Consider the following 22,708-nt stretch of genomic DNA (forward strand, 5'->3'; position numbering starts at 1 on the left):
TGTCTAAGCTAGCCATTCTGTCATAGTATAACATACTTTGTTCTTTAAATTGGTTTAGTTGTTTGCAACTCAATTTTATTAAGGAATTCCTAGAAAAATGGGAATTACATTTACTCAGATTTTGTGTATGTCTGCGTGTCTGTGTGGGAATGTGAACATGTGTGCAGTTGACCCATAGAAGCCAGAAGAGGGAATGGGAGCCTCAGGTACTGGAGTTACCAGCTGTTGTGAGCTACCTGACATGGATGTTAGGAAACAAATTTGTGTCCTTTGTAAGAGCAGTCCACTGCTGAGCCATTTTTCCAGCCTTCTTTTTTGTTGTTTTTCGAGATAGGCTGGCCAGGAACTCATGCTGGTTTCAATGGGTGTTTTTAATTTCCCATGTAGATTTTTCAATTTATTGTGAAGCTTAAATGAGTAAACTCATTTATATAAGCATACACACAGGTGGTCATATATCTGTATCCTCGTATACGTCTCAGTCTATTTAAGATGAAACTGACAAGCATTTATTAAGTAAGTGTGAGTCTGCTAAGTGTTTTCTGAATACTATCAGATTATTTTTCATAGAGAGTTTTCCAGTTTCACTGTTCATGGTAGTACACCAGAGTCATTGGCTTCCTAACGTCTTCCCATGCCTAGACAGCCCCATTCTTTGTAACCTTTGCTTTTAAATTTATTTATATATTTATTTATTGAGACAAGGTCTCCTTATATAACTTGACTGTCTATAACTTGGTTTGTAGACCAGGCTGACCTCAAACCTATAGAGATCTGTCTTCCTCTGCCTCCTGAGTGCTGGGATTAAAGGTCTTTACTACCATGTCTGGCCTGCAAATTTGATTGGTAAAGAGTGATCCCTCTTTTTTATGTTTTGTTGACTATTAGTAAAACTAATTCTTTTGTTCTTTTTGTTTTTCTGAGACAAGGTCTTGCTTTGTAGTCCAGATATGCTCAAACTTTGCTGTGATTCCCCTGTCTTTTCATAGGAGTGCTGGATTATAAGTGTGAGTTATCACACTCACCTTACCAATTTTTTTTTTTTTAGTTGTTGTTTTATGCTTTGCATTTATTTTATATTTTTCCCTTGGGCTGGAGGGATGGCTCAGCACTGGCTGCTCTTCCAAAGGTTCTGATTTTAATTTCCAGGAACCTCATGGTGGCTCACCACCATCTAAACTGAGATCTGGTGCCCTCTTCTGGCTGTGCAAGTGAAGATACAGAGAGAACACTGTACACATAATAAATAAATCTTAAGAAAAAAATAAACTTTTTTTCTCTGCATTAACGAACAAACACAGGGCTTCACTTATACTAGGCAAACACTGTTCCGCTGAGCTATACTTCAGTTCTGCATTGACTCTGAGTATTAGTCTATTTGAAACACATTTTGGTGTGTAGGATCGTGTGTATAACAAAGTGTATATGTATATGAAATATGTATTTTTTCTTTCCATTTATTGGCTAAACCTTTTCTACTCACTAACTTAAAATATGAATAGTTAGAACTACTATTAATTTTTGACAAGAGTTCTCACTCTTTTGCCCAGGTTGCTCCAGATCTCCTGGGTTTTAGTGACCCTCCTGCCTTAGCATCCCACGTGCCTGAGGCAGGCACGTGTGTACACTGCTTTTACTAAGTATGATTTTTTTTCTTTTTTGATGTACATCAGCGTGAAGGTGTCAGATCCCTTGGAAATGGAGACAGTTGTGAGCTGCCATGTGGGTGCTGGGAATTGAACCTGGGTTCTTTGGAAGAGTAGACAGTGCTCTTAACCACTGAGCCATCTCTCCAGCCCCAACAATTTTTATTGGTTTTGCTGTGTTTTTTAATATCAGACTTGAGAAGCCACTTGTAAAGGAAAAGCTGTCGGGTAATAAATTCTTGAGAGTGAATGTATTTCATACAGTTTTACATACTGCCGCTTTTTACTATTTTAGATTGTGATTAAGCCAAGCTCCTTGAGTAGGATGAAGACCATCTTCACACAGGAAATCTTTACTGAGCAGGTATTTCCTTCCTTACCTACTCACTGAACTACTTAAAAACATAAAGTGCTCCTTTTTCATCAATTTCAATTTCTAATGATAATTAAACTGTGAATAATTCACTTAACTCATTAAAAACCAGTGGATGTTGAGTTGATATATTCTTCAAAACTTCCAGTGGGTACTTAAGAACCTGGTTGTAGATATCAGTAGTGCACCCTTTGGCCAATCATTTAGACTGTTCTGAGAAACCAGAGCCCTAGCTAATTCTTTAGGTTGTAAAGTATTTGCGGTTATATAACAAACTAGCCTCTGCTTCCTATACTTTTGTTTATATTTATTTGGTGTTAGTATCCTTATGTGTGGGTAAATCCAAGAATAATTTTCTTTTCAGTAAAGTGCTCCTAAAAGTAAAAATTAATTCTCAAATTCATTTGCCAATTCAAATATATATATTTCCCTCTGAGACAGGGTCTCACTCTCTATCTCTGGCTGGACTGGAACGTTTAGGCTAAGCTCGCTGTAAACTCTCTGAACTCTGCAGTCTTGTCTCAGCCTCCAGGGTGCTGAGATTTAGGATGGGCTACCAGGCTCAGTTCTTATCACTGCTAGGAAAAACTTAGCCCTCACAGTGACTCTTTCAAGACAAGTAAGATGGTAATCTTTTATTTCATGCATGTAAAAATCGATTTGATAGGTATTAAGACTTACTTAGAGCCAATTAGCCCAAATAAGAAATGCTATAATTTTTACCATTTCACATATGTATTCGTTTGCGTGTTTATTTTTATAGTTTTTTTGGTGGTGGTGGACACGGAACCATAGGTCTTTGTATGCTATAGTCCTGCTCTACCACTGAGCTACACCTCGAGCCCCTTTACATCTATATGTATAAAAATAAATAGAAATTAGAGATCTTTACCAGTTTCCTTAAGCCCTTTATGTCTGTATGTGTAAAAATAAATAGAAAATTAGAGATCTAATTTGTCGCTAAGTGTATACTGCTTTTTTTCCTCCTATACTGGGAATTGAACTCAGGATTTACACATGCTAGACAAGCATCCTAACCCTGAGCTGTATTCTCAGCCATAGTGAGACAAAGTCTCCCTAAGTTGTTTAAGATAGCTTTGAACTTTGAACCTCATGTTGCAGCCTTTCTTGTAGCTGAGACTACAGATGAGTGCTACCACACCTGATTTACTTCTTTGTCACTTAGAAATCATGAAAATGTTCAGGCACATGTCTGCAATCCTTAGGACAAAGAAGTAGGAGGATGTCATCCTTAGGAATATAGAGAGTTCGAGGCCAGCCTGTTCTACATGAGACCTTGTCTTAATGCAAAACAAAAAAATTAGAACTTGTAGCAGTGGATTCTCATTGTTCGTCCTCCTGGACTACATTTAACTGTTTGCTTATGTTGGTAGTCTACATACTATGGCTTTTTTCAAACTAAGTTTGCATTTGTATATTCTGTGTCCTAATGCTGGTTTTCCTTTCTAGGTTGTCACAGCTCATGCGGTTCGAGTCCCTGTCACCAGCAACCTGAGTGCCAACATTACTGGGTTTTTGCCCATTCACTGTATTTACCAACTTCTCAGGAGTCGATCGTTTACCAAGCACAAAGTGTCAATAAAAGTATGACTTTACATTTAGATTTAAACTTTAACTCAGTTCTTTCTCACTAGTTCTTAGTATAGTTCTTTCCTGTGGTTTGTACATAGAAAGTTTGGTAGTAAGCTAAATTACTAGGTAGTAAGTTAAAATCCTGCTATAAAAATCTAGTTACGAGTTATTTATATAGTTAATTATTATTATTAAGAACACAAAACTTTAAAAAACATTATAACCTTTTTTTGTTGTTGTTTTTTTCACTGTCTTTGTTTTTTGTTTTCCAAGACAGGGTTTCTCTGTGTAGCCCTGGCTGTCTTGGGCTCACTCTGCAGACCAGCCTGGCCTTGAGCGCAGAGATCCACCTGCCTCTGCCTCCCAAGTGCTGGGATCTTCCCTTCACAGTATTAGAACTTCTTTACAAAATGTGTAATATTACTCTTCCACTTACATTCTCAATAGTAGCACTTAGTTCCTTCATTCATTGAACACTTAGTAAAATATTTCCAGTTTTTACAAAATATGTATACCTCATGTAGCCCAAGCTGGCCTTGAACTTGATTTGTAGCTGAGGCTGGCCTTGCCATGGTCATCTTGCATTCCCTTGCTAAATAAGTGTACACTGAAGTCCCCGGCCCATGTTCTGAATTTTACTGTTGTTCACCAATTCTGTTGTTGTTGTTTGCAAATATAACCAGTGCCTAACTCATAAATGTTTTCAGATTTTCATATTTGTTTATATCAAAGAATTAAAAGAGAAGTCTGAAACCCAAGAGGTAAATGAATGTTTTGAACCATTTATAAAAGTTTCTTTACTTAAACTAGCTGTGGTGGTGCACTCAGGGAGAGTGCTGAGGCAGATGGATTGCTGTGAGGCCAGCCTGGTGTACAAAGTGAGTCCAGGACACCCAAGGCTACACAGAGAAACCCTGTCCTGAAAAAAAAAAGTTTCTTTATTTAAAAAGAGCAGTGAACAGTTTATATGTAGCATATCCTGTCAGGTGCCCTTTCTTTGACCATTTAGAGGCATTATTCATTTTCAGCTAGATTGCATATTTTGCTTCCTTTTATATTTTTATCAAGTAAAGCAGCTATAGATTAAGAGTCCAGATACATACCTCAAATTTCTGCATGTTTTGTACTTATCAATAGTTAGGCGGTAGTCTGATATTAGTTCTTATCTAATCCACTTTCTTAATCAGAATGTTTCTCTGAGGAAATAGCTCCCTCTTCCAGTCCCCCTGTGCCGGGGAGTCTCCCATGACCTACGGAGCTCTAAATACAGAGTAGGGACTGTTCAAAACTCATTAAACCTGAAGCTAGGCTTCTCACCGTCTTAGGCATACTATTCACTGGAGAGTCTTTTTGGTTAAGTTATATAAAGACTTTTAAGCCAAAGGTAATTGTGAAAAGAGGTAGTTTATTTTAGCTTCCAAAACTAACGGTGAGTACGTGGATTTGAAAGCCATGGAAAACTCTGCTCGCTTCTATAGTTTTGCTGTTTTTGTGTTTGTTTTTGTTTTTTAATTGCCTTGTTTCAATGCCTTTTCCTTCTAGGACTGGATTTACAGGCAGCTGTGTGAAACCTCTATTCCCCTCCACCCTCAGCTACTTCCTCTGATTGATGTGTACATAAATTCTATACTTACTCCTGCATCTAAATCTAACCCTGAAGCCACAAATCAGCCAGTGACAGAACAGGAGATACTCAACATTTTCCAGGAGGTCATTGGGGTAAATAAAATAATGGTTCTGTTACATCTCTGGCCTAGTCCATTTGTTTGTGTTCTTCAAGGTCTTTTATGTAGTTCTGATTTCAAAATATGATTAATGCATAGGCATGTACACTTGTGCACACAAGTAAGACTGTGTAAGCTCACTAATAAAAATTATATCGTAGTATTAGTTCCAGGCAGTTTGTCAAACAGCGGTTTTTTGAAAAGTTCATATACATATATATATATATACAGATATACATATATATATGCATACATATATATAAAATTTTATCTTTTGTGTGTATTTTCCTAAGGGAAATGAGCTAGTGTCTCATTTTGTAGCCAGAGTGCTCTCAAACCTATCACCTTCCTGCCTCAGCACCCTGAATACTGGAATAACAGGTTTGCCCCACCATATACTGCTCAAGGAGCTGCTTTGAAACTTTCTGTTAAAGTGTAGCGGGTACCCTGAAGGTTATGTATTTGCTAAGGGACTGTAGGATGTTTCAGCACACCCAAGGTGGTGGTGTTTAGCTTCCTGAGACCTGAAGATACACCTGGACTCAACTACAGAAAGTTTGAGGAAAATTTTTATCCTTTTTGTTAGGAAAAAGTTGCAATTTGTGTAGAAACAGTTAAATGTACAGGATCTTTCTTAAAAATTGTTTCCGTCATAGTAATTTCATATAGAACTGTGATTCCTGTGAGTCTTTCAGAAGCAGCCTGGTGGGAGTGTTGTTGAGAAGTAGTATTGCAGTCTTGTGACAGTTTCCTCGCATCTTCCACTTGTTTTTTTTTTTTTTTAATAATTTATTTTTGGCTGGGCATGGTGGTACATGTCTTTAATCCCAGTACTCAGGGAAGCAGAGGCAGGTGGATCTCTGTGAGTTTGAAGCCAGCCTGGTCAGGACAGTGAAGGCTACACAGAGAAACCCTGTCTTGAAAAAAAGAGAAAAAAATATATATGTGTATACATACATACATACATATATATATAGAGATATAGATATAGATATCACATGCATTGGTGTTTTGTTGGCATACATGTCTGTGTAAGGGTGTTGGATCCCCTGAAACTTGAGTTACAGACAGTGGTGAGCTGCCATGTGGGTGCTGGGAATTGAACCAAGGCCTCTGGAAGTGCTCTTCTCCACTGAGCCATGTCTCCGTTCCTCCCCTCAGCTTAAACTTTAGGAAAGAACGTTTCCTTTCATTTGTCATGACCTTCAAGTTTCAGTGAAACATGAAATTGTCTCAGTCTGTCATGAACCCAGCAGTCCTCTTCCCATTCTAGCTGCGTTTGCCACAGCAGCTTTTTGCTATTTAGAAAGAAAGCAGCTCTTGCTGTTGGATATTTTAACGTTTTTGTGTCATCTCAGGGTGACGGCATCCGCCTTAATCAGCGCTTCAGTATCACAGCGCAGCTTTTGGTGCTCTATTATATCCTGTCTTATGAGGAAGCTCTTCTGGCAAACACAAAGACTTTAGGTAAGTCGTAGAGCTGAGTGGTTGGTAGTATGACTGGATTCTGATAGTCCTTGGAAAATGAATAAATAGGTAGCAGTGGCATGCTACAAGTTTTTTAGGCTAGATTTCAGATGATTGCTATCATATCCTTTAGCGATTATTTTAGTGAATCAAATTTGAGAGAGAGTAAGGTCAACTTAGATTAGACATTAGATAGGTTTCCAGCAGTGGAGTGTAGAGGAAATCCAGGAGGCACAGGTTCCTAGATGTCAGAGGAGAGGTTTCAAGCAGGAGGTAGTGATGCCTGCTGTCTGAGCTCCGCTCGATGATCCTGAATGAGGAAGGAAGGTGAGAACTGGGGCTCAGCTGATGGCTGCACAAAGCGTGGTGGAGGCCAGTTTAACTGTAGTGGTAGGGTATCCAGGAGATACATGCATGTGTTTGTTTAAAAACATACACACGTGTATCTTAGTGTGCAGAGATGTGTATATTGATTCTAGTTAAATATTCATTTAAGAATCTTTTAGACAAGAGATAAAAATTGGGGCTGGAGAGGTGGCTCAGCAGTTAAGAACACTGTCTGCTCTTCCAAAGGTCCTGAGTTCAATTCCCAGTAACCACATGGTGGCTCCCAACCATCTATAATAATATATGATGCCCTCTTCTGGTGTGCAGCTATACCTGCAGATAGAGCATTCACATATATGTATTTAAAAATTTTTTTAAAAAGATAAAAATTGTATATATTTATAAGGATACCATTGATTTAAGTATCCATCCAAAAGATGTATAGTAATAAAGAATTCCTGTGTGCATACTGTTTAGTTAAAATGTGAATATACCTTGTGCTTAAGACACTGTTTTGTGTTTTGTACTTAAAATACTATTTTGTGAGTGGGGTGGTGGTGGTGCACTTGGAAGGCAAAGGCAGGCAGATCTCATGAGTTCAAGGACAGTCTGGTCTATAGAGTGAGTTCAGGGCAGTCAGGGCTACACAGAGAAACCCTGTCTCAGAAAAAAATAAAAATAAAAAAAGAAGAAAGAAAAAACTCTTGTTTTGTGTTTGTCCTTAAAATACTGTGCTATAAGCTGGTCATAGGTGCTGCATATTTCAAAATTACCTCAAAACAAACTGCTTTACCTGCTGTGAAAAATATCAGACATACAGTTTTTATCTTTTGTTATTGAGACAGGGTCTCTTATAGACTCTGTTCACCTGAAGTTTGCCTGAACTCTTGATCCTTTTGCCTCTACCTCTCAAGTGAGTGCCTGAAATACAGGTGTGAGCCACCATGCCTGGCCACAGCCTCACTCTCAGTAGCTAAAAGTGTGACTTGCTTAACTCACCCTTCAGCTTCATGTCACCTAAAAAGAAATTTTCATCTTTTCTACTCTGCCCTTTGTTGTTTGTAAAATTTCCTTCTTGGTCACCAACAGAAGAACATTAATTCTTTCCTTGTCTGGGACTTGGTACATCAAATGCCCATCTGGCATTTGAAGTGGCTAGGATGACAGGGTGTGCCACCATGCCTGGTGTTTTGTTCAATTTATTTATTTTTACAAATTTTTAGTGATTTATTTTTATTTTAAATACATTGGTGTTTTGCCTGCATGTATGTGTGAGGGTGTCAGATCCCCTGGAACTAGAGTTATAGACATTTGTGAGCTACCATGTGGGTGCTGGGAATTGAACCCCAGTCCTCTGGAGAGCAGCCAGTGCACTGAACAGCTGAACCATTTCTCAAGCCCTTTTTCCTCACCTGTCTCCTGTTTTATAATTTGCACTGGAATCGCCAGGCTCTGAGTCTGTGTTCATGACTACTTGAGGCTTTCCTAAATGGCTGTGGGAAGGGTTGACGGAGTTCTTTCAGTGTAGTGCCCTTCTGCACAGAAACCTACCATGATTTGTTTTGCTTTATTGTCACTACTTTAGTAGCTTTTCTTTATCTTTTATATCTATATCTAGTAAATGAATTAAAAATACTTTCACATTGTCTTTATTCCCATTTTTTTTTGAAAGTTAAGATTTGTTTCTGATATTCTTTCATTTCACACCTTTTGTCTTTTACTGACAGCTTCCATGCAAAGGAAACCCAAATCATATTCTTCTTCTTTAATGGACCAGATTCCTATCAAGTTTCTTATTCGGCAGGCTCAAGGGCTGCAGCAGGAGTTGGGAGGTATTTGTTCTATTCATTTTTCTCTGTTAAATTTTATTTAAAAAAATATGTTATTGCTTATGCTATAAGTTGTAGTAAGTATTCAATGTTAAAAATGTAAACAAGTCAAGAATGAAAATGCTTTTTGTTTCTCTGACTAAATCCATCACTTCATTCCCTACAGATCACCATCCCCTAGAAAACCCTGCTTTTAGTTTGACATGCTGATATTTGGGTGTTGCGGTGCAGTGTGGTGATAGAGTACCTGCCTGGCATGATGCCCTGGGTTCATTCACAGCACCACACACCTGATGCATTGATACCCACCAGTATATACTTCTAATTTCCTTCATCTTACACTGAGGTTATTTGGAATAACCCTGTTGTAAGCTGCAAGTAGGCCAAGTTCAAAATGCATTTGTGGCCAGATATGGTTGCTCAACCTTTATCACACAGCACTTGGAAGGCTGAGGCAGTGGGATCTCTGTGGTCAGCCTGGTTGTTCATAGTGAGTCCCAGGACAGGCAGAGCTACATAGTAAGACCCTGTCTCTAAAGCAGAACAGAACAAAACAAAAACCGAAATTATTTGCTCCCTCTAAGCTACAGCATACTGGAGCTCAGCAGCGTAGTGCACCACAGCGACACCTGCTTCCCTCGTGATTGTGTGGCTCACTGGGACCCCCCCTTGCCGCTGCCTGGCTCACGGGAGAGTCTGCCGCATGTTGCTGGCCTTGTGACCACTTCCAAGCGCAGTCTCTGTCATGTGTTCACTCCAGGACACCGTAAAGCCAAGAGCTCATCAGTCCAGCTGTCCAAAGCTGCACACTGTCTTTGACCTAGAGAACAACAATTTCAGATGGTTGATACTAATGTTTACATAATAATATTTTAAAATATGGATGATATTATATGCTGCCTCCTTTTTTCATTACTTGAAATTTGCACCCAGGGCCTTACATGGATAAGCCAGCACTGCACCACCAAGCTATGTCTTCAGCCCTCTGCTTCTTCTGAGAGTATTTATATCAGTTCATGTAGATCTATTTTATTGTTTGAAAGTGTTCCATAATATTCTATGATCCATTAATATGGACATAATAGTTGAATTGTAAATATCATTAAATAGTGTAGTATTTTTAGAAACTTGATGTTTCTTAATAACTACCTTTCATGTTTTAGTGTGGTTTTTCCTCTGTCTTTGAAGTTATAATTTTTCTTCTCTTTCATTGCTGTGGTTGGTTTGGAAGAGGAACATGAGCCTTCATTGAACATGGCCAGATGGCTACATTTATTATAGTTTTACATAGTCTGTTTCTAAAAAAATGGTACAGTATTTGGCAGCACTGGCCAATTAACATGTTTTACTGAAAAGAGTATAATATGTAGATTGGTTTGCACTTCTGGTCTGTTGGGAGTAGTTTTAGTTGTGCATATGTTTAGAGATTTAAAGTTCAATAGCACTTTTAATTGTTACAATGCCCTTTTGAATGTTAGAAAAACCAATTTTAAGTAGACTTGAGAGTCAGGTATGGTGGTACATGATAATCTTAGCACTTGAGAAGCTTTTTAGTTTTTCTTTCCTGAACTGAAATATTGCTATGTTAAACAGCTTTCATGATGAGAGTCAAACAGTGGAATAAAGTAGAAGAAAATTGGGGAAGATTTAGTGCCAGGGGTCATTCTTATCTGACTGTGAATTAGCTTTATTAGGGTCTTTTTTCAAAATGCTACACAGATTTTTTTTTTTTTTTTAATTAAAAAAAATTCTTTTTTGGCTACTGGCGTTGGCCTGAGGCCCTCACACACTTGGGGCAACTTCTCTGTCATTGATCTACAGCCCAGTCTTTGTTTTGAGGGAATGTCTCACTAAGTTGTCCGGGCTGGCCCTGAGTGTTAGCTGCCACAAGACCTTGAACTTAGGATCTTACAGCCTCAATGTCTGCAAAGCTTGGATTCCAGCCCCAGGCCTGGCTAGAACTTCTTAGGACGTGGTATGCATTTACAGAAGTGCACATGCATAGAGCTCTGGGCCACAGTTTCTGCCCTACTTGGGGCATGGCATCTTCAGTCTGTATGTGTAGCAAGTTTCGTTAGCTCCTGTTGCTAAGAGGGCTGGAACAGTGCAGTGAGAAACCGTTAGCGCACACCTCTGTTTCTTGTGGCTGTGGGCTTCCGACAGTAAGGAGTGGAGAGGATTGTGCTCTGAGAACTGAGAATCCAATTCCCTTACCGTTCCTTTCCTTTTATTTTTAGGGCTGCATTCAGCCTTACTACGCCTTCTAGCAACTAATTACCCACACTTGTGTATTGTGGATGACTGGATCTGTGAAGAAGAAATCACAGGGACTGATGCGCTGTTAAGGCGAATGCTCCTGACTAGTAATGCCAAAAATCACTCTCCAAAACAGCTTCAAGAAGGTACAGGAACTGCTCATGTTACCTCTTAGTACTACCGTAGTAGTAGTGGAGTGCTAGGCTAATTGAAATTCTGTACTGTAAGTGACTGTCTGTGGGTTAGGGATTTTTAACCATTTCTTTGCTATGCTGGAAATTTAGTTGACATGTTTATATCATTTTCATAGTCTGTGTTGTATCACTAAAAAGATTTAGAAAATCCCCAAACTGGTTAGAAATATAGTGGAACAAGGCAGTGGACTGTAATGTTCCAGATTAGTATCCCAAAATACAAATAGTGCGAGCCACACATTAACACTGCTTTAGCTTATAAGCCTTCTGAAGACAATTGCACAATCAGTGTAAAGATTGGCACAGTCTTTAATCCTCTTGCAGTGACAACATTGACCTTGGCATCCCACCCAAATCCACCCCAAATTTTTGCTGTTGTTGCTCTTGAATTCTTTTTGCTGTTATTTCTAAGTCTTTTTCTCTTTTCCCTTTGGAGCTGCAGACTGAACTCTGGGCCTTTTGTGCGTGTGGGGCCAGTGCTCTGCTCCTCAGCTCTACTCCAGCTCTTGAGGTCATTGTCTTTTTGTTCTCACTATACAACTAAAGGATTTGTGAATTATCCAAAGCCAATTGACATGTGGATTTTGAAGCCAGTTAGAAAGTGACATGTGCTGTTCTTATCAGCTTCAGCTAGTTTTTTAACACATTTCTTTTAGGTCATATTGGTTTTCCAGAGTGAAGGACATGCAACCATCTTCAAGGGTAGTCAGTTGGTCATGAATGTCTAGGTATAGATAGTTACAGTATAGTTTGTGATGGCAACCGAATAATTTTTTGTTTTGTTTTTGTTTTTTTGAGACAGAGTTTCTCTGTGTAGCCTTGCCTGTCCTGGACTCACTTTGTAGACCAGGCTGACCTCAAACTCACAGATATCTGACTGCTTCTGCCTCCCAAAATGCTGGGATTACAGGCGTGTGCGGTCACCCCACCTGCCTAACCAAAACAATTTAAGAAATATTTTTATTTAATCACATAGTTCCAATGTACTTATGTGATCAAAATGAAAAGTATTAATTCAATTTTCCCACTTGGTATTTATTTTGTGCTGGCTAGCCAGATTTAATTAGTGACCACTCTAGAGGAGAGGTAATTCTAGATATTTAAAAACCATTTGCTGGATGCTTATCTCCTATAATGGGACACCAAGAGGAAAGTACCAGGGGATTTGAAACTCTCAAATTAGTAAACTATAGAAGCAATACTCAGAGCCACTTTTCTAGTTCAGTGCTATTTTTTAAGAACAGCTTGAATTACCCAAGAAAATGAGGTTAACCTTTGTGTCACTATGATTTTTAAAATAAACTTTATGAAATAATTTCTATACTATTACAGATTTTTGTTCATTGTTATTACATTTTAATTTACTTGTTTGGTATATGTTTGTGTGGGGCCTTGCACATGCCACACTGCACATGGAAGTCAAAGGACAACTTGTGGGAGCTAATTATATCCTTCAAATGGGTGCAGGCATGGAATTCTGGGTGTCAGGAGGCCTCATTTGCCCTAACCCTCTGAGCCATTCATGAAGTTTTCTAATGGCCTTTATATTAGTTTCACTTGAAAATGTAATTGTGAACAAAAGTTTTACTTTAACACTATTGCTTTCTTGATTTGTTTGGACCCTACTGTAAGAAAGCAGTATTTGTTTCTGCTTGGTAAAACATATTGAATTTAAGTAATAACTGCAAAGTTTTCTTTCTAGCATTTTCAGCTGTCCCAGTAAGTCACACACAAGTGATGCAGATTATGGAACACTTGACTCTACTTTCTGCAAGTGAGCTTATACCATATGCAGAAGTATTAACATCCAATATGAACCAGCTGCTGAATTCGGGGGTTCCACGGCGAATTCTTCAAACTATCAATAAGTTATGGATGGTTTTGAACACTGTGATGCCAAGAAGGTAAATTCTGTCTACTGCTCTGTGCACTAGAAAAGCGTATAGTTTTGATAAGACAGAGGAAACTTAGTTGTTGGAAAAAATTTCACAAGACCACTCTCACCAATGTTTTTGAGTATGTAGCAATAAAATTCCTTTCTGAACATGACTAATTAAAGATATTATATTAATCAGGTGCAGTGGTGTTTATCTTTAATCTCAGCGTGCATTTGGGAGGAAGAACAGGCGGATCTCTAAGTTTGAGGACAGCCTGGTTTACATGGTGAAAGCTTGTCTCAGAAAAAAAAAAAAAGAAAAGAAAAAAGAATTTGTTCTATCTTAAAGAAAAGAATGTACTTTAAGAAATAAAACCTATTAACAGTCTGAGAAAGTTTTTTTAAGGTGGTTTCCTCTGAGTAGTTATTTTTGGCTAACTGTGAGTCAGGCCCTTGTGTCTTACATCATTGCTGTGGTTCCTAATTCTGTTGCACCCTGAGTCATGTGGGCTGGCTTTAAAATCCCTGATTCCCAGGCTGCAATCCTGAGTTTCTGCAGGAGGAGCGAGGTATCAGTATGTTTTAAAATCATATCCCTCAGGTGCAGTAGAGTTTGGAGAGCGGGGGTGTGCGTCCTTGTGTTCATCAGTTGGTTGGTGCTGGTTCATAGATTGCATCAGTACTACCTGGCCAGTTGGGAAAACTGTAACAGTGGTCTGCCTTACCTGAGGGCTTGGTTTAGTAGTTCTGGGAACTGGGCTTAGTTATTCTTTCCAAATTCAAGCTTTTCGTTGTTGTAGAGTTTTTTTGTTTGTTTATTTATTTGTTTTTCAAGACAGGGTTTCTCTCTGTAGCTCTGGCTATTCTGGAACTCACTCTGTAGACCAGGCTAACCTTGAACTCAGAGATCCACTTGCCTCTGTCTCCTGAGTGTAGGGATTAAAGGTATGCACAACCACTACCTGGCCTAAATCTAAATTTTACTTTACATTAAATTTATAAATACACATAATATAAGATCTACTTCATACTTTTCTATTTTAGACCCTGGGTACCCAGAGAAAACCATTTTCAGCTTAAAAAAATTCTAGCATTTACATCTCTTCATTATAGCTCATTAATAGGCTTATAGCAAGTATGCCTTTTTGATTTTCCAATTTAGACATGATTTGTGAAGCTTAGCAGTCTGACTTGCTTCCTTCCTGTGAATCCTCTTTCCCTTTGTTTTCTAACACAGCTCTTTCTTTTAGCTAAAGCAGTATTTAGTGTTCATTTTATGATTATTAACAGTTGTACTGTGTAGAATACTACAATATTTTTTAAATACTTTTTTTTTTTTTTTTTTTTTTTGGTTCTGGGGACACACACCCAGGCTGTGAGCATGCTAGTTAAGTATGCTGTCCCTGAACTACACTTCATAATGGCTTCTTTCTTATATAAGAGTGCCATTTCCCATACTTGGAACTGCCATAATACTTGGCCTCGTTTCCATTTGTTATGCCATCAATAACTAATAAATAGTTCATCCCAAACTATTTAATAAGATGAGGCTTACTTTATGATAGTTACCACACAGACTAATCTATCAGCAACATGCATTTCATGGGGACATCTTTTTCAGATCTTTCCATGTTAATTTTCCCCTGGGATAGTACAGTTGTTCTAGAATTGCTGTTGTCTCTCTGCTTTGCTGGATCCCTGTTTTCTTTCTTGGCTTCTGTCCATATAGAACACATACTGCAGTGCTTCCTGAGAAAGGCCGAAGGGGGCAGGGGCTGTTACTTTTGTGACTTTGGAGGTTTTGTTCTTCTCACATGTGGTTGCTGTTCTGCCTGTAGTTCATAAATTTGAGTGTACCATTTTCCTGACTTGAAGTTTCCACGGGCTTTAGTAATCTGCTGTTTTACCACTTTCTAGAGCTTTGTATAGGACCATTGTTTTTTTTCACTCATAAAGGCTTTTCCCCTTTGGGTTGTGGAATTTAATAATGATGTGTTTTGATGTGGATCTTTTTCTCCTTCATATATATAATTGGGCACTTGATTGGTATTTTTACTCTGGTGAGCAGTGTTTTAATTTTCAGAACTCTTTCTTTCCTGAATAAATTGAATTATGTGTGTTATTGTGTTGGTATATGCTTGTGAGTACAGGTGTCTGAAGAGCCAAAGAGAGGTATTGGATCCTTGGGAGCTAGAGTTACAGGTGGTTGTAAGCCGCCTGACTTGGGTTCTAGGAACTGAAATCCGGTCCTCTGGAAGAGCAACAACTGCTCTTCTGAGCCATCTCTCTGGATGTGGTGGGGCATGCTTATAACTGAGCACTCAGGAGGTGAGGTATGAAGATCATGAGTTCCAGGCTATCCCAGCATACATAGGGAGACCTTAACTCATTTTTTTTTTCTTTACCCTCATATAGTTCCTATATTTTTCATTGCTTTGGAGGTTTTTTTCTTCTTCTTCTAAGTAAAAGCTTCTTACAAATGTCTGCTCCTTGGATGCCTATTCATATGTAAGTGGCAGTGTCTGTGTAAGGTAGAATTGGTATATTTCTGGACTTCAGTGAGATTAGGCACCTTCCATGTGTGTACTTTCTTCAGCAATTCTGTTGTGTAGTCAGCTCAGCCACCATTTCTGTTATCCTCAGCTGTATAGTGAGCTTGAGGCCAGCCTGAACAACAAGAAAGCCTTTCTCAGAAACAAAAATAACAAAGAATCCAAAGGTTTTTGTTTTTTTGTTTGTTTTTGGTTTTTTGAAACAGGGTTTCTCTGTGTTTGTCTGTCCTGGACTTGTTTTATAGACCAGGCTGGCCGGAACTCACAGAGATCCTGCCTCTCCCAAGTGCTGAGATTACAGGCATGTGCCATTGTGCCTGGCACTCCAAAGTTTTTTTTGTTTGTTTTTCTTCTAGCTTGAAAGTAGCTTTTTTTTTTTTTTAAGATACAAAGTACCAAATGACTGTAGATGTCAGTTATAGCATAGCTATTAAGAGTATGTTATGGTTTTCTCACCAGGCTGTGGGTAATGACAGTTAATGCACTCCAACCTTCCATAAAGTTTATACGACAACAGAAATACACTCAGAATGATTTGATGATAGATCCTCTCATTGTCTTGAGGTGTGACCGGAGGGTTCACAGGTAAGTTATTTAATTTAATTTTTTTTTAAATAAAGCTGTACTTTGGAGAATCAAAAGAAATTGAAGAAAATCTTTTAATTATCCAATTGCTGTTAGAAATATATATGTAATATATTTATGCAGTTTTCTAGCTGCATATATTCGTAAATTATAGTCTGTAATATTTAGTACATGGACAGTGAAATCTGAACTTAAAGAAAGGTGTTCTTGTCTTTGGTAGTCATCAGTAGTAACCCTCTGTCTCTTGAAATCAAGACCAGTGACAAATATGACCTTTTCTGTTAGCTCATTAAAAAAGGTTTTGCTTTGTTGTCTTTTATTTTGAAACAAGGTATCACTGTAGAGCTGAGGGTGACCTTGAACTCCTGAGTTTCCTGCTATAGCTCTTAGTGTTGGGATTACAGGTGTGTGTCACCACATACAGCTTGAAAAATGATTTTGAAACACTGATACATTGTAAGTCATTGCATACTTTAAACTATGACCTTTTTGGTGTTGTGATGTTAGCTTCACTGATTACACATGTGTCTCTAATTCCTAATTATTTTGAAATGGCTTTAACTTTTTTTTAGTTAAAAATAATTTAATTAACCCAGATAGTAATATTTGAATTTCAAGTTGTCATGATAAATAACATTAAGAGTAAATAAGTCAAGGAGCCTATGTTCAATGGTCATCATCTACATGTGGAAAGAAGGTAGATGTGTGAAGTTTTAAATAATATGGTCATACGCAGATGAATGATGTGCTAAGTGAATTTCTGTTGTTGTTTTGATTTTGTTTCTCTGAGATGGGATCTCACTATCTATATAGCTGTGGCTGTCCTGGAACTCACTATGTAGACCAGGCTGGCCCCAAACTCACAGAAATCCACCTGCTTCTATCTCCTGACAGCTGAGATTAAAAACATGTACCAGATGGGCTGAGAAATGGCTCAGTGGTTAGGAACACTGGCTGGTCTTCCAAAAGACTCAGGTTCAGTTCCCAGCACCCAGTGGTTCACAACCATCTATAACTCCAGTATGCCTCTGTGGACAGTTGCCTCTGTGGCAGCATGGCATACATGTGGTACACAGACATACATACAGAGAAAACACCCATTATAAGAAATAAAAAAAAAAGCTGGTGATGGTGATGTGCATACCTTTAATTTAAGCATTTGGGAGGCAGAGGCAGGCTGATGTCTGAGTTTGAGGTCAGCCTGGTCTACAGAGTGAGTTCCAGGACAGTTAAGGTTATACTGAGAAACCCTGTCTTAAAAAAAAAAATGTGGTAGGGGAGCATTTTGAGAGATGGCTCAGAGGTTAAAGACCACTTGTTGCTCATTTAGAGGATCCAGGTTTGGTTCCCAGCACCCACATGGTGGCTCACAACTCTTTGTAGCTACAGTCCCGGAGGCTCTGACTTCTAACTTTCCTTGAATACCAGTTACATACATGGTAAACAGAAACACATGCAGGCAAAACACTCAAACACATAAATAAAAATCAAATAAAATCTTTTTTAAAAAGTTAGGAAGTAGTCAGGCACATTGGTGCACGCCTGTGATCCCAGCACTGGGGGTGGGGCTGGGCAGAGGCAGAAGGATCTCTTTGTGTAATAGGCCAGCCTGGTCTACAAAGTGAGTCCAGAGTACAGGACAGCCCAGGCTACACAGAGAAACCCTATCTCAAAAACCAAAAAAAACCCAAAACAAGTAAAGTTAGGAAAGATCTGGAGGAGATGGGACCTGAGTGTTGTGTAATGGCATGTGCCTGTAATTCCAGTGCTTTGTAGGTCTAGCAGGTAGATCAGGAGTTGAAGTTACTGTCACCAACTATGTAAGTTTGAGGACAGTCTGGGCTAGAACGAGACTCTATCTGTAAAAAAATAAAAATGGGCTAGCGACATGGCTGAGCAGGTAAAGGTGCCTGCTGCCGAGACTGAGGACCTCAGTTTGAACCTTGCCACATACATGGTAGGAATGGCACCCATGTATGCAAACATGTACGCAGATACACATGTGCATACAACAAGTGAATAAATAAACAATGTGAACAAGAACAACCCCACCAGCCAAAAGAACCCCACCAGCATAGTGATGGGGATTAGAAAATCAAGAAAAGTTTTCTGTGATGGGTCTTGGCTTTTTTGAGACTCTCTCACTATCTAGTCTAGGCTGGTCTAGAGCTTGTGTAGTCCAGGGTGGTCCTGAATTCATGACTCTTCCTGTGCCTTCGGAGGGCTCGGATTACAGATGAGCACCTGTATGCCTTTTTTTTAAATTAAATATTTATTTTTTTATATTAATTACAGTTTGTTCACTTTATATCCCAGCTGTAGCCACCTCCCTCATTCCCTCCCAATCCCATCCTCATTCTCTCATCTCCTCCCATTCCCCACTCCAAGTCCACTAATAGGGGAGGTCCTCCTCCCCTGCCGTCTGACGCTAGCTTATCAGGTCTCATCAGGACTGGCTGCATTGTCCTCTGTGGCCTGGGAAGGCTGCTCCCTCATCAGGGGTGGGTGGTCGAAGAGCCAGCCACTGAGTTCATGTCAGAGACAGTCCCTGTTTCCCTTACTAGGGAACCCACTTGGATACTGAGCTGCCATGGGCTACATCTGAGCAGGGGTTCTAGGTTGTATCTATGAATGGTCCTTGGTTGGAGTGTCAGTCTCAGAAAAGACCCCTGTGCCCAGATGTTTTGGTTCTGTTGCTTTCCTTGTGGATCTCCTGTCCCCTCTATGTCCCACTATCTGCCCCTTCTTTCATATGAGTCCCTGCACTCTGCCCAAAGTTTGGTTTGGGCAAACCAAAGCATCTGCTTTAATACACTGCTGGGTAGAGTCTTTCAGAGGCTCTCTGTGGTAGGCTCCTGTCCTGTTTCCTGCCCTATTCTTGTGGAAGTATTTTGAGAAGAATATTTGGAGCAGAAGGTTAATTTTTGAGACGTGTGTGCTTTTTGATTGGAAACATTAGTTGAGGTTAGACAATAGGAGGCCTTGACTGTTAGTGTCAGAGTTTAGATTGCAGAACCCATGTGAAAGCCAGGTATGGAAGAAGATGAGGGTGGGGGAAAGGTGGAGCCCTGACTGTCATTGGCCAACCAACTTGGCCAGATTGGTGAGCTGAAGGCTAAGTGAGACACTGCCTAAAAAAATCAAGGTGGAGAGCAATTGAGGAAAGACACTTAACGTTAACCTTTGGCCTGCACATGTATGAGCACACACCTGCACATGTGCCCTCAGGAGCACATGTATAGGTTAGTATAGGTGTCCGTACCTATATACATATCATACACACAGTAAATCCTGAAAAAGGGACCTACGTTGCATATATACTTATTTTAAATCTTCCAGTTGGTGGCATTCTCAGAGTGATAAAACTTTAAAAATTTATCTAACTACAGTTTGCTGAGATCAAGATTTCATAGGACATAAGAATCAGCAGAATAAACAACATAGCAGCTAATATATATAAACGGCAGTGTGGTGTAGAAAACGGGCATTAACTGTTAAACTTTATTCATTTTCGCATGTGGGGTGGCGTGGTAGGCACACCATGACATGCATGTGAACAGCAGATGACAGCTTCATGAAGTTGTTTCTCTCATGCTACATTTATGTGGGTTTCAGGTCACAGGGCTTTCAAGGCAAGTGCGTCTACCTGCTGAGCCGTCTCACTGATCGCATTTGTATAACAAATGATCTGTATTAAAAGTCTCCTGAAGTGGTAGATGTCTTGGCCTGAATTCCCTCAGTTTACTTTTCCAGGAAAGCTGTTGAGGTGTGCTATCAGAATGTATGTGGTGTTTTTGTAGCCTGAACCTTGAGAACCTTTACTTGTGTTAAAAGGTGTGCATGCTTACAGTAATTGGCTCCATGGTATTCATCTTAAAGCTGTGCTGTGCTCACCCTGATCCTTGTGGCTGAGTGTCTTATCTACAGGTGCTGGAGTCAGTGGTCCTGTATATACTATACTATATTATATGTGTCTACCATACTGTGCGCGTCTTAGCATACTAGTTTCTTAGATCAGATTGCTAAAAATAGAATTTGACACAAACACAGTCATTTTTAAGAATTTGATTCATGTTTTTTATCCTGCTATCCAGAAGGGCTCAACGAGTTTACATTCCACTCCAGTGGATTATGTTGTATACCTTCTTGTATGTTTCTATGTTATATTTTATAGGAAAGTGAAAAATAGATTTCTTATTTTATATTTTTTGTTCTATTGAACATTTTGATACATTTATTGGCTATTGTTATTTCTTATTTATCTTTCAGAAAAGCTTTTCTTCCCCTTCCCTTACTCCAAGACAGGTTTTTCTGTGTTGTGTTGGCTGCTCTTGACATGCTTTGTAGACCAGGCTGGCCTCGAGCTCACAGTGATCCGCCTGTGTCTGCCTTTGTTTGGGCATTAAAAATGTGCATCAACATGCCCAGTGATTCTCACAAAAGCTTTTCTAACTGTTTGTTGGTTTGTTTGTTTTCTTCATTGATTTAGAGAGTTCTTCATCTATAATGTATTCTATAAGGACTATCAAAGGCTGGGTGTGGTGGCACATGCCTGTAATCCCAGCACTTGAGAGGCAGAGGCTGAACAATCATGAATGTGAAACCAGTGTTGGCTACCTAATGAGTTTTAGGCCAGCCTGGGCTATGGCTTTTTTTTTTTTTTTTTTTTTTTTTTTTTTAAATCCCTAGTTCTTTGGATTGATATTTGAAGTTAACATATAACCCAATGTATTTTATTATGGAGACTGTAGGAAAAAATGATATCTGTTCTTACTACATAATGTAGTTTTAAATTTTTTGGGTGCTAGAGATTGGGGCTTTGACCAAGCTAATGTGCCCTAGGGAGGCTGGCAGCCCTATTGCTTTGTTTTGCCTTAAAAAAAAAATCTTTGTACAGTTTAAGTTTATTTTTGCCAAGTGATCAGTCTGATGGGTTTAAAAGAAATTGTGCAGCATACATAAAAGATAATGAGGATTTCTATAGTGGTGGTGGTACGAAGGAAGGTGGACTTAGATCTCAAATAAGCTAGCCTTGTGAACATAACGGGGAGCTGTGTGACGGGGTATTTGAGATTCTTTACTAACATCCATTTTCTTTGTTCATTTCTGAAACATGTTATATGTACTAATATACAGAAATAAAGGTAGACAGTATCACTCTCACAGCTGTCATTGGTCAAGCCACATTTCTTGTTGGCTTCTTTTGACCAATTCCAGTTGTCTCCAGAGGAGCCGTCAGTGTGTCAGTATAGCCTCATTCTTCATTGTGCTCTATACATTTAAAGTTCTTGTAAATGTTTCTAAAAAACTGCGAGTGCTGCCTGGGGATGGAACTCAGTACCCAAGCACTTGCTCAGAATGTTCCTGCGTGCAGCCCCAAGCGCCATGTGTATACACATAGACATACACACACATACACACAGAGGCACACACACGGAGGGGACTAAAAAAAAGAAAATGTGAACTTAGATGCCGAGGTGGAAGATCATGAGTGGAAAGGCGTTCAGGAGTGCCACAGAGATAATTATGTTCCTAAGAACTCTTTGAGTCTTGTTCCTGTGAGCGGTTAATAGTTCTGCTTCATTTCCTTTGACTATTGTGCAGCTCCATGTGGATTAGCAGGATGGTTTTCCAGAAGCTCTGATTCACAATGTCTAATTTGACATTTCAGAGTTTAAAAAATATTTCAAGTCATTTTTGTCTTTTATTTTTGGAAAAATTGTTACAGATTATTTAACCATACAGAGGTAGAGGGCCATTCTTATTGTTTCCAGGTGTGTTTGTTTGTTTTAGTGCTGGGATTAACCCAAGGCCTTGTGCATCCTAGGCAAGGGCTTTGTCACTGTGCTATATATTCTTCATTTTCAGAAAGACTCTTGCCCAGTTGCTAGAATTTGCACAAATCTTGAATTTGTGGCTTTCTTGCCTCAAGCTTGCTCCACCATTCTTGATGTGTATGCAATTTATAGATGAGGAAACTGAGGCTCAGTAAATAATTTCTCCAGATTAAATGGATATTCATTTACTTTTAGAATACAGAAGTGTCTTCCTTTCTTGCACCGAAGAAGAAATGGGAGCAGAAAGAATAATCCGTTTTAGTTTCTGTCTTAGTCAGTAATAGTATCTCTATCATTTTCTACAAAATGCTAGTATTTTGATCTACAACTTAATTGATTTTGTTTTAGCTGATAAGATAAAGAACGATGTTTATCTAATATTGAAATGCAGAGAATAGAAATAGAAGTTATTTATCTATTGTTTTGGAGGGGGTGTGGTCCTGCCCTGT

At 39.1% G+C, this 22,708-nt stretch overlaps 1 protein-coding gene across 2 annotated transcripts in view; it reads left to right on the plus strand.

Moving 5' to 3' along the window:
- Ints2 (integrator complex subunit 2) overlaps positions 1-22,708 on the plus strand; it is a 48,118-nt gene that overhangs the window by 18,900 nt on the left and 6,510 nt on the right. For both annotated transcript variants that reach the window (XM_021645846.2, XM_021645847.2), the window contains exons 12-19: positions 1,942-2,010; positions 3,490-3,624; positions 5,155-5,331; positions 6,695-6,803; positions 8,858-8,962; positions 11,197-11,361; positions 13,112-13,313; positions 16,297-16,422. In XM_021645846.2, the coding sequence (XP_021501521.1) occupies positions 1,942-2,010; positions 3,490-3,624; positions 5,155-5,331; positions 6,695-6,803; positions 8,858-8,962; positions 11,197-11,361; positions 13,112-13,313; positions 16,297-16,422 (1,088 nt within the window). The remainder of the gene's footprint in view (positions 1-1,941; positions 2,011-3,489; positions 3,625-5,154; positions 5,332-6,694; positions 6,804-8,857; positions 8,963-11,196; positions 11,362-13,111; positions 13,314-16,296; positions 16,423-22,708) is intronic.

Source organism: Meriones unguiculatus, chromosome 7 (assembly GCF_030254825.1).
Source record: "Meriones unguiculatus strain TT.TT164.6M chromosome 7, Bangor_MerUng_6.1, whole genome shotgun sequence".
NCBI lineage: Eukaryota > Metazoa > Chordata > Mammalia > Rodentia > Muridae > Meriones > Meriones unguiculatus.